The sequence below is a fragment of the Echiichthys vipera genome (assembly GCF_963691815.1).
Source record: "Echiichthys vipera genome assembly, chromosome: 17".
In the NCBI taxonomy this organism is placed as follows: domain Eukaryota; kingdom Metazoa; phylum Chordata; class Actinopteri; order Perciformes; family Trachinidae; genus Echiichthys; species Echiichthys vipera.
This window is the reverse complement of record NC_139842.1, coordinates 10,879,721-10,898,083: the sequence shown is the minus strand read 5'-3', so window position 1 is coordinate 10,898,083 and position 18,363 is coordinate 10,879,721. Positions and strand designations below refer to the sequence as shown.

At 40.1% G+C, this 18,363-nt stretch overlaps 4 protein-coding genes across 4 annotated transcripts in view; 2 read left to right on the top strand and 2 right to left on the bottom strand.

Annotated features, from left to right (window-relative positions):
- pitpnc1a (phosphatidylinositol transfer protein cytoplasmic 1a) overlaps positions 1-6,230 on the top strand; it is a gene marked incomplete at its 5' end in the record, with an annotated part of 41,101 nt that extends 34,871 nt beyond the window's left edge. Inside the window, 3 exons of the mRNA XM_083931075.1 lie at positions 3,491-3,646; positions 4,230-4,293; positions 5,188-6,230. Coding sequence (XP_083787201.1) covers positions 3,491-3,646; positions 4,230-4,293; positions 5,188-5,498 — 531 coding nt within the window. The 3' untranslated portion in view covers positions 5,499-6,230. The remainder of the gene's footprint in view (positions 1-3,490; positions 3,647-4,229; positions 4,294-5,187) is intronic.
- Positions 6,231-6,630: 400 nt separating this feature from the next.
- On the bottom strand, positions 6,631-10,698 carry slc25a19 (solute carrier family 25 member 19). The gene is made up of 7 exons (XM_083931670.1): positions 10,562-10,698; positions 9,496-9,656; positions 9,149-9,304; positions 8,896-9,066; positions 8,188-8,368; positions 7,519-7,649; positions 6,631-7,431 (listed from the first exon to the last, which is right to left on the bottom strand). Exons 2-7 carry the CDS (start codon positions 9,625-9,627, stop codon positions 7,216-7,218), a joined length of 987 nt encoding a protein of 328 aa, XP_083787796.1. The 5' UTR covers positions 9,628-9,656; positions 10,562-10,698; the 3' UTR covers positions 6,631-7,215.
- Positions 10,699-11,302: 604 nt separating this feature from the next.
- Positions 11,303-15,740, top strand: mif4gdb (MIF4G domain containing b). The gene is made up of 6 exons (XM_083930573.1): positions 11,303-11,359; positions 12,079-12,200; positions 12,343-12,452; positions 12,712-12,867; positions 13,803-13,895; positions 13,977-15,740. The coding sequence occupies exons 2-6, from the start codon at positions 12,107-12,109 to the stop codon at positions 14,202-14,204; spliced, it is 681 nt and encodes a 226-aa protein (XP_083786699.1). The 5' UTR covers positions 11,303-11,359; positions 12,079-12,106; the 3' UTR covers positions 14,205-15,740.
- Positions 15,741-15,857: 117 nt separating this feature from the next.
- mrps7 (mitochondrial ribosomal protein S7) lies at positions 15,858-18,124 on the bottom strand. The gene is made up of 5 exons (XM_083930572.1): positions 18,064-18,124; positions 16,974-17,165; positions 16,796-16,859; positions 16,540-16,707; positions 15,858-16,431 (listed from the first exon to the last, which is right to left on the bottom strand). Exons 1-5 carry the CDS (start codon positions 18,105-18,107, stop codon positions 16,210-16,212), a joined length of 690 nt encoding a protein of 229 aa, XP_083786698.1. The 5' UTR covers positions 18,108-18,124; the 3' UTR covers positions 15,858-16,209.
- Positions 18,125-18,363: the final 239 nt, after the last annotated feature.

The following is an 18,363-nucleotide window of genomic DNA, read 5'->3' as shown; positions in this document are numbered from 1 at the left end:
CATTTCACCACCTGCCGCGCTTCTGTAATCACATTACAATCAACAGCTAAACGCTCACAGAACCATTTAAAAAGTTCAGGTCAACATAATGAACGTTGCGCTACAGGGATAATGTATTTTTGTAAGCCGATCTGAAATTTAGCATAGCCCTGGTTCCCTTGAACAGAAAGCCAATGGGATTTTTCCACTGGATTGGATTTTGGATTGTTGCCGAAAATGAGCTCTGTGGCATACAAACGTTTATGATCATTAGACGTTTTATTCATCAAGATAATATTCACGGATGAACACCACTTTTATGATTTTTGATGCGTAAATGCAATCGCCAGAATTAAAAAAGCTAACGTTAGACTCTGAATGACCACCCAGCTTATTTGTATGGTACACATGATGAGGATTATAGTCTAATTTGGCCACTTGTTAGCAAAGACACGGGCGAGCACTCAAGAGTGGGGTGTATTCTATGTTGTAGAATAAAACATTAAAATACCTTAAGCCTTTGTGAACCACAGAACTTATTTAAAGGAATTCTTACTGTTCTTGCATGTCAGTTAGAGTCCGAAGTTTCGGACCTCCAACTAGGCAAAGTGCCCTGTAATGCCTATCAAAGTGAACGTCCTGAATTCGAGGGAGATCAACCTACCCAGAATTTGCTAGTAGGAGGTTCCGCTTTGACAGGCATTCCAGTGCACTTTGCCTTGTTGGAGGTCCGAAACTTCCGATTTCCCATGGTACTCAAAGGAAGCATAGTTAGCGCAAGTCAAACAGAGCAATGGAGGCAGGAAGCTCTGACTTTTATCAGAAATATATGTTTTTGCATTTTAGCGCGCCATACACTTATTAGGAGTATTTTAAGATAACAAAAGAAAAGTGTAAAAATGCAAGAAAGGTAATTATTGCTTTATGGCAGGTCACCAAAAAAACATTCAAAAAAATAAAAAACATTGACTTTGAGACAAGGGAACCAGAGATGCAAAAATGCTAATTCACTCCCTGGTTTTAGAACTCATCCCTACAGTACTCTATTGGCCTGAAATATTTTAAACATTATTGCCAAAGCACGTAGGTACAGCACAGACACATATTAATAAATCAAATAACAATAGCACCGAAAAAACATCCATCACTTTTAACGTCTCGCTTGGAAACCCTTCACACTCAGTGGTGGCAGTGGGGGCAAGTCTAAAGGTTACGCAGTACTTCCGCGATCCATACTGCAGCTGAAAACAAGCACAGAGTGAATGAATACATGTACACATGTCAGAGATAGAGGAAGGAGTCTTTGAAAAGAATAGAGAGAGAATGGAGACGGACAACAGAAGAACAACGGGGGAGGGGAGCAGTCGACAAATGAGAAACGAAGAGAAGGGACAGCGTGTGAGCAGATAAACAGAATTGAGTGTTATCTTTCTCCAGCAGCGCCGTGTCATTTTTGACCACCAGCTGGCCATTTGCCTTCTCAGAGTGATGGAAATGCATGTTTTATGTGTGGGAGAGGTGATGGGCGTTAACTCTGGTGATTTGACATTTGTATGCATGTGTGTGTGCGTGTCTATCAGGGTCTGATGGTCATAAAAAGCTGAGCTATTAATAATCCAGAGGGGTCATGGTGTCACTGCAGTGGGGTTTTATTATTGACACCTCCACTTACACACACATACGTAAATACACAACTCCCACTGGGCTTTATGGTCTTCTGCTTTTATCCTCTCAGAGCTAAAAATAGCAGCGAGAGGCTGTCCAGAGCTAAAAGTGGGTGTCGCGTGGTTGATGTAAATATCATTTGATTTTAAAGACAGATGGGTTGTGGATACATCAGCTGCACCTGACAATGCACCAGAGCCAGTTTCATCACACAGCATTAATGTACTAATGGCATGTTTTTTTTCAATCTTCTGTCAACAAAAAAAACGAATCCTTTAAAATAAAAAAAATTGACACTAGACATCTGTAGGGGTGTTACGCATTTGATTTGATTTTCAAAACTGCAGTGCATACTTTTTTGGGTGTAAATAACAATGTATGTTATTTGTAGCAGGGTGTAGGTAGCAAAGAATTGTATTTTGACCATGTTTTCCTATATTTTTGTTGTCTAAATATAACCAAACTGCTAAAATACTAAGTCAACATCATTTTAAACTATATACACACTGGTTTTGATTCCTGGTCTTCCAGATGAAAATCCAAAGCTTAACCCATTCACTCACCTACAGTTAACTGCCATAATACCACACTTTGTCGCTCTTTAAGGCGGTGGATGAATGGTCGGTGTCAATTGCCAGATCGCACGGCAAAGGCTTTTTTTTACCATGGTGTAAACAGACACTCTGTAAAAAAATTTTTTTACATCCACAGTCCTGTTGGTTAATCACACTGTGGTTTCTGACGTTGTATAAAGGCTGGATCACAGTAAAATATAACTTCAAGCATCAGCATATTCAACCCACAGAAAATGGTTCAGCGAATCTGGAAGCTATAAAGTTAAAATACATTTGACTTCGTTTTTTATAAAAACATCTTCAAAGGAACAAGCTCTCATTAGCATTTGTCATAGTTTCCCTTTGTCCGCCACAAACCTTTATGACACATTTTCTTTGCAGATAAATGCAACGGACCATTTCCACCTCCATTGAAATAGTTTCCCAGCAGGGATGTAGAGAGTGGTGTATCCCCCCCACACACACTTTGACAGACACATGTTCCTAATACAAAATAGCACTACAGAATAATTAGTCCACAGGGAGCAGTGATTAATGCGCGTAAAGTTTGTGATTAGGGACTCCCACCGTGCAGCTTGGCTGTACTCTGCACGAGGCTCGTTATGAATGCAGGTGTTCTCATTGAGAAATTCTGGATCTGGCCTTGAGCCCCATTCATCACTACTTCCATAGTTACGCTACGGACTGCCCCAGTCACAAGTTGATGAGATTGGTTCCAGGTATGTGATGTATGGAATACTGTGTTTTTTTAACATTAAAGCATGTACATGTGTTCTAGCAGAAACCCAATATACAAGAATGAGCACGTGACCTGTAAAGCAATTCTTAGCATCCTCTTCCCCCTGCCTGACCTCTGACGCTCCCCTGACACGTGCGTCGAGAGAAATGCTGCGTTCGATTGCAATGGGAAGTCAAAGTGGAACCTCCTATTAGCAAATTTGGGGGAGATCTACCTACCTCGAAATTTAGTAAGAGGCATTTCAGTGCACTTTGCCTAGTTGGAGGTCTGAAGCTTCAGATATCCCATTACACTCAAACGCAGCATAAGCAGCGCAAGTAAAAACAGATACAACAAATAATTATATTCGGACCGAATAAAATGATTGGTCAGACTTTTATCAGAAATATATGAAAATTGAAATTTTACGAGTTTCAACACCTGGTGGATTTCTTTTACATTTCCGTGTGCCATACTCTTATTAGGAGCATTTTAAGGAAAAGGAGTAAAAGGAAGAATGATTTTTCTTAACTGCAGTCTCATGGCCTTGCAGGACCTGCGGTATTTTGAGTCGAAGAAGACTAACCGAGGCATCCTGCAGGAAGGATGGATCGACAACCAAGAGCCCATCATGTGCTCCTACAAATTGGTCACAGTCAAGTTTGAAGTCTGGGGCCTGCAAACACGCGTGGAGCAGTTTGTGCACAAGGTTGGGATTAAAAAAATGTTCTAGTGTGATTTTTTAGTGGGGATAAGTTGTAGATTTTTTACCCCTTGTAGATCGGTGTAAGTGCCACAGGCATGTTCTATTTTCGCACAGTATCTGCCCGGTTTACATTCTGCAGATGTCCGTGCACCACCTCACTTTACCTTGCCTGCACAATTTAAACTTCATATCTTTTATTTCCCTTATTCATTTTGTGTGACCCTAGGCATCTATGGGGCAAACTGTCCCTGAGCTCTCCTTGCTTGACACACACACTCTCTCACACACACACACACACACACACACACACACACACACACACACACACACACACACACACACACACACACACACACACACACACACACACTCACACAAGCAGGGCCATTACTCACAATGGTAACACCTGGAGTGACTCATCAATCGTATTCAATAACTGAATGAAAACAGTTGAGAGTTGTCTCATTCTGATTCACATCCTCTGTCCTTGAACTTCCTCCCTGCTTCTGTCTTTCTTTGCCTTTCTTCCTCTCTGATCTTGCTCATCTTTTTGCTTCCGCCTTTCTTTTTTTCTAATTCTGCTCAGGTGATTCGAGATGTTCTGCTTCTAGGACACAGGCAGGCCTTTGCCTGGGTGGATGAGTGGATTGGTAAGTTTATTGAGATGGCAAAGTGGATTAGTTTTGTGCAGAGACTGACTCATCTCAAGATTGCAGTTTGATAATGTGGCAAAAACCAATATACGTGCAAGCAGAATAAAGTTTTTTGTAGTTGCTTAATCTGTGTGACTCAAACTCAAAGTTCATAGAAAGTATAATAAAAATGATACAGCTAATGAGAATATGTCTTTTAAAGGTCCAGCAAGGACATTTTTATACTGTAAAGCATCTTTGATTATGCTTAAAAGCACTTTCATTCAAATGTTTATACAAAACAGAATATGTGGTATTTTGCCTTGTGGTTATCAGAAACTGCGTTAATAGTTTTACCCATGTCTTTTATTTGTAGAATTCCCATTTGGCTTCTGTAGGTTTTTACACAGTTGTCAGAATAATCAATGTAAACTCTGACTGAATGTAGTAGGTAGTGTAAAGCCAACCATATTGACTGGGCAGCTTACTGTAAATATAGTAAAGATCAACATCACCAATGTGTAATCCTTTTTTACAGAGCATTAGCCTCCCCAACACAAAAACATAAAAACCCTGCTCAGGAATCATTGTTCTAGTATATGTTGTGACCTGTCAATAGACATATGAATGTCTACACTTACCTATGTTGTGTCACTGTATGGACATATTTATATCACCGTCAATATTCCCCTTTCCTTCTTTTCTCATTACCTTGCATAGAAATCATAATTGGACTACTAAAGTATAACCCATAATAGCCATTTAATTTCCTGAGCAATTTATGATTTCTATTTTAATCATAAGACACCGTACAATATTTCACTTCCTTCTGTAGAGTAACATTACACTCATAAATCTAACTAACATAGAAAAATCACTCTTTCTAAGTGTGTGCTGCCTCCATCCCAACAGACATGACCATGGAGGAAGTCAGAGAGTTTGAGCGTGCAACACAAGAAGCCACCAACCTGAAGATCGGCACCTTCCCCCCTGCCATCTCCATCTCAGAAACCCCTCTGCCTTCCAGCGCCCGCAGCGGCCCGAGCAGCGCCCCCTCCACTCCCCTCTCCACAGAGGCCCCGGAGTTCCTGTCAGTGCCAAAGGAGCGGCCCAGGAAGAAGTCCGCTCCGGAGACCTTGACCCTGCCGGATCCGGGCCGCAGGGATTCCCTCTTCAAACTGCCCAGCTTTTTCTCCTGGAACTCCAGTCCGCAGCCAGAATGAGAGCGGTACCGCGCCACTGGTGAAAGCCCCTCGACCCGCGGATCAGTGGAGGATGCCTGCCCAGCACATCCCACAATGCCCCCTCAGCCAGCTGAAGTGAAGGGGTCTTCTCACTCTCCCAGTGATCCCAGCCCTCTTCAGCAGACTCGCCGGTGTTACAGCATAAAGCCAACAGGTCAGGTACAGACAGGCAGCCTGATATATAGCAAAAACGTCCTGCGAGGTGTAAAGGTAAAGTGTGTCCCATTGAGTCTAACAAAAACAGCTGGAAGGCTCCTCTTTCTCCTCAGAAAAGCCAGTACCATGCATCAAACCATATGGAGTCCAATTATTCAGATTGAGTGTAGCACACATTCCTGAAAATGTTTTATCTTACAGATTATCATCTTGCTTTTCTATGTTGACAATATATGTTGAGATTCAGCACACAAACCTTACATGTACAGAATTGATTTGTTTCTTCCGCTCTAAGCATAGGAGTATCCGGCTTTGTTAACTGGAGCTTGTGGTTTGACGTATCGGTTTATGTGGTTGGGACTTTTTTTCAACAGATTCTTGCTGGCCACTGTATTGGTTGAGTATTATGGTTTTCACGGTCAGGTGTAAGGTGATTGTGTATTCTTGTATATACTGTATGAACATTGTTTCACTTGGTAAAATGTCAGTACTTCAAAAAAGAATATATCCAGTGATGCTGCTGCTATGAAATGACATGTGTATTATAAAGAACAAGACTCCATCTTCTTTAAGTGTTTATTATAGTGAGTTCTGTTACTCACAACATGTAAATGACTTATGTGAACGCATGATTTTAAATATTTAATGTTCTCTGTTTTCGTTGTTTTCTCAGGCTCATACTTGATGTTGTGTTTTAAAAGAGTTTATACAGGTCGGTCATGTGGTTTGCATGTTTTGCTGCTTTATTCATTTGAAATGTATTCTTTTTTCAGGCAAACCAGGAAGGTTTTGTATTCAGTAAATTAAATTAAATGTAATCCTGTTATATCCATAATGTGAGGAGTCCTTGTCAATACCATTTTTATACCATATTTGAATGTAATTAAACATAACTACTCAAAGAAAGTAGTTCAGACGCCAAAAGTGTTTATTATCAATAGGCCGGCAGACCACACACTTTTTAAAAAAAACTTTTATTCAAAAAAAATAGTGACCTGAAAGTTTTGCAGACATGAAGACAGAACACCTGCCTCTTAGCAGGACAAACTCGCTCTTAATAAAACTCTTAATTAGCAACGCATTTAGCCTAATGATGCTGTTTTGCCCAACGCAGTACATAATAAAAAATAAATATTACAGGTGTTCATGTTTAGTTTAAACACATACAACCAATCACACAATCAAATATATTGTTGCTGAATACTTAATGACTAAATGTCGAGTAAATGTGAGTCAGCATTGGCAGTTATGAATAAAAGTCAGAGCTTAAAATGTGCAAGTTCAGCTTGACATTTATGTTTTAAAATCCAGCATCCATACCCCTTAGAAACCCCGAAAAATAATAAATACATTGTTTGGACAACAATAAGTGTAATGACAGCACAAAAACCTAAACAATGAGAATATGTTTTTCATCCTTCATACGTAAACACAATATAAACCACCATTGAACAACCCAAATTTGTTAAGTGCGAGCACAGAAAAAGACATGAGTCTATTTCTGTGGTGAGTGATTGTGCCATTACTGTTGTTCCCTTCACTACCTTTCCTCTAGGTCTTTGATGAGGCCATTTGTTCTCCGTCTCTCCTTGAGGTTTTGCATGGTATTGAGGAAAAATTCATACCAAAAAAAGGTGAAGCCTGTTGACAACGCAGCCTTCAAGAGACTGGGCGAGAGGCCTTTGAAGAAGCCTCTGACGCCCTCCTCTTTGGCTATTTGAACCACGCAGTCAGCCAGACCTCTATAACTCCGCACCTGAGCACGAAAAACAAAACACGATATTTGCACCTTTGACCCAACTATGTGCTCAAAACATGTGGGACATTTTATAGAAGAGCTTACCTGTCCAAAGTGAGACCTGGCCACCTCAAAGCCCCCCACCTGCAGTCTCTTCTTGAAGAGGTCGAAGGGGTATGTGATGGTTTTGCTGATCATTCCAGCTCCACTGCCACAGACCAGAGTTCTCAGGTACCCTTGACGAGAGACATAGAAAGTGATCAAACTTCAAGCAGGCTCCGAGCTTTTCACACAGAGATTCAGCATTAGCGCCGTAATGAAGGTCAGGAGGAGGTGTCATTGTGTACTGTGCCAACTTTATACATTATAGTAACAGAAATTAAGCTTAGCCCAAGTTTAACCATCATCACATCATCACTGTTAGCAAGTTGATAACAAAGCATCATGTGGTATTTTGTGCATACAAACACCGTGGCAACACAGATGGACAGTACTGTGTGTACGACTGATTTAATGAGACGCAAAAAAGAATGAAGTGCTAATAAACAGTATATTCCTACAACTTTCACGGCTGTTGATGCTCGGAGCAGCCATGTTGGATTGTGAAGCCGGGGGTTGGTGGGGTTCTCCCGACTTTCTGAGTAGGAAATCCAACCTCGGGGTGGTGTTCCAGATGACATTTCCGACCGGGAACTCAGATATTCCCAGTTGAACTGAAACGCACCATTTACACGCGCTTTGTGTGGTGTAATAAACTCCATAATCTTCACTGACCTCCTGAGTTTCCAGCTTTGGGTGGTGGAGCCAAGAGTTTCTTAAAGACATTATAGAAGAAGAACTGCAGCCCAGCGTAAGGAAACACCGCCATCAGTGTTGGAGCGAGGCCGCGGTAAAACGCCAGGACTCCCTCTGAGCGGCACATTGTAGACACAGCATGACGCAGGTTTCTGTACACCTAAGGAGACAGGGGAAGACATTTTTGTCTCTGGTGAGTGAAGCTAATCTAGCAGCCACTTGGATATTTTACCAGCATTTGGCTGGTGGCTTCCGTTAATGAGCATAATACGGGGTTTCTGCAGGTTTCACTAAGTTAAATACAGGCCAAAGCAAGCAGCAAGCAATCTTTATCTTATTTTTGTCACTACTTCCCAGCGTTAATAACAGTAGTTCCTGATGATAGAATTAATTTAATTAACGGGCCCTGGGCCTAGGTAAGCATAAAATGAATGGATGTATTAACCAATTAAACATGATTCATTTATTTAAGTTCTGTTTTTGCTAACCTCAACACTTGCCTACTATGAGTCAATGAGTGTTTTAGTAACTGTAGCTCACAGGGAAGTAAATACTTAATTAAACTTAAATTCACAGTGTACTGGAACTGGTCTGACCAGTTTCACAATAAAATTAACTTAAAGAAAAAAAAAACACAACTATGAGTTGATGTAAGATATTCTTGACTACTATCAAAAAATCTTCTACCTTGGTTTCTCCTTGAGCTGCAAAGCGTGTCCGCAGTGTGTCCAGGGGCTGGCAGACCACTGTAGCAGAGCAGGCAGCCAAACCGCCACACATGAAGTGAACTCCTGCTGTCTGGCTGTCATACAGCGTCGACTCGTGGACCACCTCTGTCAGGAACTCAAAACTGGCAAACTGCAAAGCACACATTCACAATTACATAAAATCTTGTGAATGCAGGTAACTGTGTTCTTAAGATAGTTTAAGAAGGCTCTACCTGAACAGCCCCAAAGCAGATGGAGAGGAGCTGTGCAGGAACATGGCCCTTCCAGAATGCAGAGAGTCCCTCCTCTGAATAAATGCACCGGGATGCCTGAAATAATCCTTTGTACTTCCCCTCGGGCCTCTGTGAAGACACACGCTCAATCTGCAGCTGTGGGGAACAAAACTACTGATAAACAAAAAGCCTTAACAACATAATGTAGTTCAGCTGAAATGTGGCCCTAAGACACAAACCAACAGCTGGTACATGTGCTTTAAATTGACATTAGATGATTCAAGCATCTTCTAAAGAACAGGAATATTCACTGAGCTTTCTGAGTAAGTGCTTTGACACATCATTACCTGAAATCTGATTTTGAGCACATCTAAGGGGCTGATGAGGGCTCGTGTGACCAACCCGGCAGCTGACCCCGCCAGGGCTGCCTCCTCTGGGGAGAGGGCTGCACCTTGAGCCCTGGGGTCATATCCCACCATGTCTCCACGGTGTCTGATGCCTGTTAACACTGCAGAAAGAAATTCTGAAATATTTGGGTGTTGTCATTTTAGCTTAATTAGCTTTTATTAAAGTTAAAAACCGTCATGGACATATCAAACAAAACCATGATGGCACAGAATCATACGCTATAGCTTACTAGAGATTATATTCTTCCTCTGGTTATTGAGGTGGTTCAGATTCGAAAATATTCAGGAGGAAAACAGATTGTGTGAGAGATGAAATGATTGACAATCCTTGATTTAAGGGAATGTATACAGTACATACAATAGTGTAAAAGCACTCCAAATGTTTATGTACATGTACTTGAACGTGGTTGTGATAAATATAGTACTAGAATTATTGTTGTTGTTGTTATTGTTATTATTATTATTATAACTGACAACAAGTCAGGTAGAGCTAACTGCATCATATTATATAAGATGCACATCTGTTTTGTCAGTGAAATCTTTATCTTCTAAGTAAAAAGGCTAGCTGTCAGATGAATGCAATGTAAAATATTGGCCTCTGAAATTTAGAAAATAAGAAGTAGCAGTAAAGCACAAGTACTTCAATACTGTACTTTGGTTAACTTAAGTAAAATTATGTAGTTACTTTTAACCAAGTCGTGTGTATGTACCACGCATTATTAACAACTTTATTCATTCATGTGTTTTCCGTAGAAATGTGTGGCACATCAACCATAGAAATATATAGTAAATATGTGAATATCTAGAGAAAACAAAACTCTATAGACGTTAATATAACAACATACATTAGTAATACTAGCAACACGCTATGAAGAACAGATTTAGTAAAAGCCATAGCATATAGAGGACATGCAGTGGGACCTTGGGGCTAGCTATGCTAAGCTAACAACAACAAGAGCGCAGCTGTTAACTGTTAGCTGCAGCGGTGACACAGACAGACACTTACCTCACAGTAAAAGTGCTTCATAAACACAACTACAGCTGCAGCACTGAACCCCAACACGTACTGTCCAACATTAATAGCAACAAGAATACAGGTATGCTTTTGCCAAAGTTGGACGTAAATTGCTCATTACTTCCGGGTTAGGTACGGATTCCACAGTTCAAAGAAGAAATATCGTAACAAGATGAATCACTCCCTCACTTCAACCAGACTTCAACACGCCGGAACACAACATAACCACTATGGATACAAGTCATAGACTGTATAAAAATGAAGATATATATAAAAAATAAAAAAGATATAAGCATACCGTCCCTAAAGACCATGTCATGTCAAATACACTAGGACAAACAAATAAATGCATTAATAAATGTGTACATAAAAATGAATAAATAAATAAAATAATAAATAAATGCTTTACATTTATTTCCACATTTATTTATTTCTGTATTTCCGTGTCCATATGTTTATGAGTTATGAGGTCCTATTTATCCATGCATTTATTTATTTATTTCAGCATTTATTTATTTATTTTGTAAGTCTTATTGCATTTACTTGCATGTACATGCATTTATTAATGTATTTATTGAGAGTTAAGTCACGTTTAGTCATCCATATTCAAAAGGTAATGCTGTAAATCAAATCAAAAGAAGTAACGTGAAAACAATCTACAAATGTGAAGAGGCGCAGGGATTCATCTTGAACTGATACTTTTACTTTGAAAGGGTTCGTCGGTTAACCTAAGCAACATCCAGTGAAGTGATATGATCAGCTTAGATGTAGAATTGGCGTAAATTATAGGTAATTTTTTGCATATTATTTTAGAAATGTAGCTCTAAGTAACCTATCTTGCTTTTCTCTCAACATGTAGTTAGCGTCATTTATTTTGGCGGGCGACTGTAACGTTAACGTAAATGTAGGATAACGCTAACGTTAGGTGTAAAACTTGACGCTAACTTGCTAACATTGACGTCAACTGTTACGTTTCTGCAATTGAGCAGAAGCACACAAGCTAGCGTATCGATATTAGTTCATTCTAACGTTAGTTATCAATTAACCCTAGTGAGTTTTCAGCAAGATAGACATACAATAAAACTGTTAATTTAACGCTGCATTTACTCTCGCGATAAACCTTTATAACGTTACAAGTTAACTGTACTGGGCATGTGGCTAATGTGATGGTATTAATACCTCACAATTGAACAGAATGCTTTTTGTTTAATGTGTTGATTTGAGGTACTGAGTGACCCTTTGGTGGACCAGTGTGTGCCCATGTAATCCCTCCTAAACCTCAGTGAATGAGCTGTGGGCAGCAACCAGTTTGATGACACTACAGGATTTTTGCTGTTATTGTTTCACACAAATTGTTCTGCTGTCTGTCTGTGTAATGTAGTCTGTCCCCAGACTTTGAATCAGAAAAGTATTGCGTGTTAAAGAACTTGTATTTCTTTATTGAAAATCACTAGTTGTATTTTTGGTCCATTTAAAATGCAGTAAAAACAATTGTCTGATCTTTACAGCGTGACAGCTCTCACAGGTGTGATTTGGATGCTACCGTCTATAATGGAAAACACTACTGATGACTACAGGATCCAGTCATTTGACCTGGACACACAGATGTTGCTGAAAACTGCGTTGAAAGGTTAGCACATTAATGCCCTCTTATTATTTTTTTTTGGGGGGGGGATTTCAGTATCAGGACAATGTTGCAATAACGTCTCAAATAATGTTCAAAACTTTTCCTACACTGGCATGTTGGTGAAACACAGTTTTGTTTCTTTCAGATCCAAGTTCAGTGAACCTGGACAAGGTATCCGATGTCATTGTGGATCAGTCTTTAAAGGACCAAGTGTTCAGCAAAGAGGCTGGCCGCATCTGCTACACCATTGTGCAGGTCCATACTGTTTGAACTTTGAAGGGCTGGTTTTCCATTAAGCAGTAGTTGTTTACATTAGTGTCTGTGATCGAGACATTGAGCGCCATTGAGACAGAAACCAGGAGCGGGATTAAACATCTGATTGAGTCTCTTTAACCAAATTCTTAATCCTCTTATCTTTTAATGTCTAACTGGTAGTTTACACTCAACACGCAACAGGAGGTACTTAAGTCCATATCCCCCCTTCTATCTGACCTCCCTTGGTCACCTTGTGCAGGCCGAGTCAAAGCAGAACAACGGAAATGTGTTCAGGAGGAACTTGTTGAACCGCCTCCAGCAGGAGTTCAAGAACCGCGAGGAGACGAGGGGCCGCTCGCTGCAGGAGTGGGTGTGTTACGTCACATTCATCTGTAACGTCTTCGACTACCTCAAAGTAAGTAACTGTTGTTCTCCCCTTTGATATATGACAAACTGCATCATATTGTCCTAATCATGAATACAGAGCAGCATAGTTGAATATGTCAAGATCAATGCATCTGTAAAATGCGTGAATAATGTATTTTCTTTGGGCTGTTACCTTGTGACGTCTTTGATTAAAGCTTGTGTTCAATTAAGCAGATGTAAAACACCACATGTGCTTCTCTTGCTGCTGCAGAATCTTGAACATCTTGCTTGTATAGTGTGGTAATGTAAGCGTTGGTAAAAATTAGCCTGTAAAGTGTGGCCCCCGGTTCCCCTTCACAGTGACTCAGGATTCACCCTTGATAATGGCCGTTGTCGTGGTTTTTCCACAGGTCAACTCTTACGGTGACAGTCAGTGCTTATTTAGCTTTACATTATTGTCAAGGAATATACTGTGGACACCATAATGAATGTCCAAATTTGTCTAGTCTTTGCGCTTACTGTAGGACTTATATGTCAACGATAGTTAATGGGCATGGAAAGACCTGGACACAAGAATACAGTAAAAAGTTGTTTACCGAAATCGACTTGTTTGGACTGCCTCTCAATACCTCTCATCCGGCTGCTAAAGCTTGTAGCCTTGTAAAACAGTCTTTTTAAAATAAACTCCGGGTTTGCTCACTAAGTTGTTGGTGCTTAGTTTTATGTGTAGGGACTGTTATCATGCTACTGCAGAGGGGTGGTGCTATTTTGAACAACATTAGTGGTTAAAAACTGGTTCATATTGATATCTGTATTTTGTTGTCGGTTGTGTAATGATTAAAATAATATATTCTTTTGACCACACAGAGGCGCAGTTTGGTGGGAACATTTGCTTCAGTTGCATTTTATTAATGTTTTGTGCGTATTAGAGTATTAAGCAAACAAAATGTGTCATTTTAACTCTGTGTTTATTCTGACATTTAGGTGAACAACATGCCGATGGTGGCTCTGGTCCATCCTGTGTATGACTGTCTGATCAGGCTAGCCCAGCCAGATGCTCTAATGAATGAGGAGGAGGTGAGGACTGGCAAACTTTATTGGAGGTGGTGTTTTTATTTTCACATAAGTCACTGACGTCTCCGCCGTATCCCTCTGCAGGTTGACTGCTTGGTGCTGCAGCTGCATCGTATCGGAGAGCAGCTGGAGAAGGTGAACGGCCCGCGGATGGATGAGCTGTTCTTCCTGTTGCGGGACGGCTTCCTGCTCCAGGAAGGTCTTACCTCCATGGCCCGTCTGCTGCTGCTGGAGATCCTGGAGTTCAGGGCAGGAGGCTGGGTGCTCAGCAGCACGGCCCACAAGTACTACTACAGTGAAATTGCTGACTAGGATTGTTCGTGAGGGGAAAAAGGGGTGCTGAGCAGCTGTTTTTACAGGTTACGTAACCTTCAAGCACCTTGGATACCTCTCCTTACATCACCACTGATTATAAAACCAGCAAATTCATGAAGGACAGCAATGTCCTCCAGGAAAACAGTGGAAGGATTTGAGAAGACGGCGGTTCATAAACTGTACAAAAGACTTTGATTTTTGCTGGATCGTTCCCTGCGTTTTGATAATGACCCATGGTGCCGTGGATGTGGATTGTGCAATAGTACAGTGTGTTGAAGTTAAGTTAATGAGGTTTAGCCACATTCAGGTACACTTTGTTTTAAAGGTTGAAGATATTTTTTTACGTTTTTTTTTAATTGCTATTGATCTTGCAGCAATCCTGTTTTGAGAAAACCTTTTCAATTCCCATTTTTCTAACCAAATCCAAAGGACTTGGAACAGACATTCCAGTCAGATGCAAGCTGATTTGGTCGTAGCTTTACTTTTTGTTATGTGACCAATTTTGATTGAAAACAATATTTTAAGCATTTAGTTGAATATTGACATTTTATAAAAGGTTTGAAATGCATTTATCACAATCTTCTGCCCTTTTTGTCCTGTGGGATCCCTGTGTTACTGTTTTGTTACATGAAGCTGTTCTGTTTTTTTTCCAGATGAAGCATTGAGTCTTAATTCAGGGACCTTCTTTTATTTATTTTTTTTCTTGTTACAGCTCAACTCATGATTAGTTACTGTTAATATTTATCTGATAAATCAGATATTCAAAACATTTTTGGTTTTGTAAGTTTCAAGCTGTGCCAATATAACAAGAACAACATCATCCAGTACTTCTTGACAAAGCCTAAGCTCTTAATTTTGTAGTTGCGGTGCTGGAGGACAGCAGCAATAGAAGAAGTACAGTGTTTCCCCTCTGAAGTGTACTTAAGTAGTTGAGTAAATATGTTAAGTTACCTTCCAGCACTGCTGAAGGAGTAGGTATTTATCCTCCCTTCACTTACCAGATGGAGTTTCTTCAGTTTTTTTCTTAACCAAAGAGTACAAAAATAACTCTTGGCGCCGACTTTATCAGTAGTGTTCAGGTAGGAAAAAGTTCTCGTGTTCGGAATAGAGACTTAGTGGGACGAAGGATAAGAACGCTAGTGGAGACGTATCTTCCCTGAATTCAGCTAGCTACACTAGTGCTGGTGGTGCTGAATTCAGAGGGAAAACGATGTAGCTGAGCTCAGTTTAACCCTTGTTACTACTCAGTTGCGGCTTTACAGTCTTCAAGCAGAGGAGACAAAGTGTTACGTCTCATTGGAAAAGCGTTTTGTGAAAAGCTGTACCGGTAAATCATATATAAAATTGGCAGACAAATCAACAGTTTATCAATTCAGAGTAAGAATCCTCAATGTTAGAAAAGTTAAGTTAAAAGCCCAGTCATGATCAGGATTTAAGACATTTTCTATTGTATTTCCCTAAATCTTTTTTTTTTTCTAGGTGTGTTTGAAGATTTCCGTTTAATCTTCGGTGTTTTTCACAACCTTTCGGACCAAGTTGATAAAATAAACGGAGGCAAAATAGGTTTAATGATGTACAGAAGTGATCCTAAAAAGTTAAATTTGGAGTAACAAGGTTTTGAAAGTTACAAATAGTGACAGGGCACAGTACTGGCTGCAATATCGGTTTGTATATTTTATTACACTGTTGCAACACTTTTACATTACTCAATTCCATTTTTATGGTTGGGTTACGACCAATTTATTTGTTCTAATAAATCTTGGAAGTTTTTCCTTAACTGTGTGTTTATTTTGTGTTAACAATATGGCTGTATATTGTCCGCAATGCATGCAGGCCTTTATAATCCACTGTTAACCTGCAGCACAGCCTGCAGCGTAGACCTTCCATCAAAGAATTTTCACTATTTACAGAAGCGCTTCGAGCAACAAAATGTGTCACTGAATCTTCCACGTGTCTGTCCAGTCTTTGAAACGTTTGACTTTCAGTCCTGAGGAGTTTCTTTCTACCACCAGCGGTAGTGAGCATAGGCTCTGTTGGATTCAGCCATCTTGTGCAGCTCAAACTTCTTCTTGATGACGTTGCCCTCCTTTGCGAATGCTGCCAGCAGTTCCTGGGAAAGTTTTTCATACATGTGCGTGCGTCTGTGTTTGTTGTCCCTGCACTCTGTGATCATCCATGACATGGCGAGGAAGCGACGTCGGTTGTCCGTGAGAGGGATGGGCACCTGGGTTGGGGGATGAGGACCGGGAATAGAATAGTTTATTCTTTGATGGCACAAGATCAACAACTGTCTCAAAAGACGAATAGAGTGCTGCTTTGCTTTGCCACTCACCTGGTAGTTCTTTCCACCTTTCTGTATGCTGGCTAACCCGACGACAGGCTTACAGTTGTCTAGAGCCTCGTGGAAAATGACGTAGGGGTTACACTCGATAGTTTCCCTTTTCTCTTGTGATGCTTTGTGGAATTTCTCCACCTGTGTCCTCTTCATGTGTTCCAGGGTCTGGAGGCAAAGAGAGAAAGTGTAGTAATGAGTGTATTATTAGACCACAAGGAAATCTCCACTGAGACCGAGCAGTTTTTTTTTTTACCTGTGTCATGATCTCTCTGGCTAAAACCTTGTTTCCATGCGTCATCATCATGTTGATGAATTTACTGAAAAGAAAAAGACAAAAATGCCGATGACCTGACATGAACTACCAGATGCACAGCTTCGACTAAACAGGTAACGCCCTCCCTGCAGTGAGCCGGGATGTCTGGTTGTTGTACCTGATGACTGGGTCGCTGAAAACAGAGCTGCTGACTCCACTGGTTGCAGCCTTGATGGGTCGGACCGCTTTGAGCTTCCGCTGCTCCTTCTCCTCAGCACTCAGCTCCGTCTCGGGTGTGCTGAAGGCCTCCTTCCTGACCTCTGGCTCCAGATAGTACGGGTTGTATCTGCTCCACCTCAGCAGGAACACTCTGCAAACAAAAGGACACGACAGAGAGAGCAGTGTTTGTGTGTGAGGGGACAGCAGATCCATTTCAAAATCAGCACTTGTCTGAATGAGAGCTGACCGAATTAACTGATAAGTCAGCCTACAGAAAATGAATCGGTGCTATAAAGTAGTGATCATAAAGCGGAAGAAGATTTACTGACTGGATTGTGAAAATTTGACACACTTGGTTGTTTTCTATAGTGTGTTTTTATTAATCAGTAAATTTAATTTATTTTCTGCTTTGGGGTAGCGCTGTCGCACAGAACATACGATTTGAAGACTGGACTTGGGGACATTTTAAATTTTCTTTCTCTTTTCTACAATTTTTTTGACACTTTTTAGAAACCAGATGACGTATCCATTACCTAAGAAATAATATATTTAATTGTATTATCAAACAATTTCTAAAAGTTTTGGATTTCAGGTGTGGAATTTGAATTTGTTAAATAGGATTTACTGCTTTTATCATTTTTCTAAAACTACAAAATTAATAACGTTATGTTCTATACTATTGCTGAGTTGTAAAATATAAAGAATGATTAAATAAACGGGGGAAAATAATCGATGGATCAAGCGATGATGAAAAAAATTGTATAGTGATGGGAATATGTCCTTATTTAAGATACATTTTGTATGAATCACTTATTGGCCATTTAAAAACATCGACAGTGTTGACATTAGCGGATAAATGAAGGTAAAGAAGTGCTACATTACCTCCGTGTTGGCAGTTATTTAACATGAATGCTAACGTTAGGTCGCTATGTAACCACGTCATTTACATTATTGTTTCGATTCTGATCTGCAGGGAAAACACAGTACCATTAAAAAGACAGCTAACAGCACATGCTACTTGTTTGAGTCTTTGAAAAAATGATAATTACCTTGGTGTCCAAGGTTTTAACAATCCTGAGATGGTAGCAGCCATCTTGAAAATGTGAGCTTCTGTCGGGGCCTCAGGTTAGTACCTCCTCTACATGCCTGAGGACAAAAAAAGCTCACTTCAAAATCAGATTTTCGCTGATCAGATCAGAATATATGTATATATATATTTATTATTTTTAACAGTGGTGGATAATGTATTTTTGTGCGTGTTTTTGTTTTGAATAAATTTTTTATTTCGACATTTTTATTTCAGATTAAGAACCAGCAGACAATTAGCTAAATAAAGATTAATACAAATA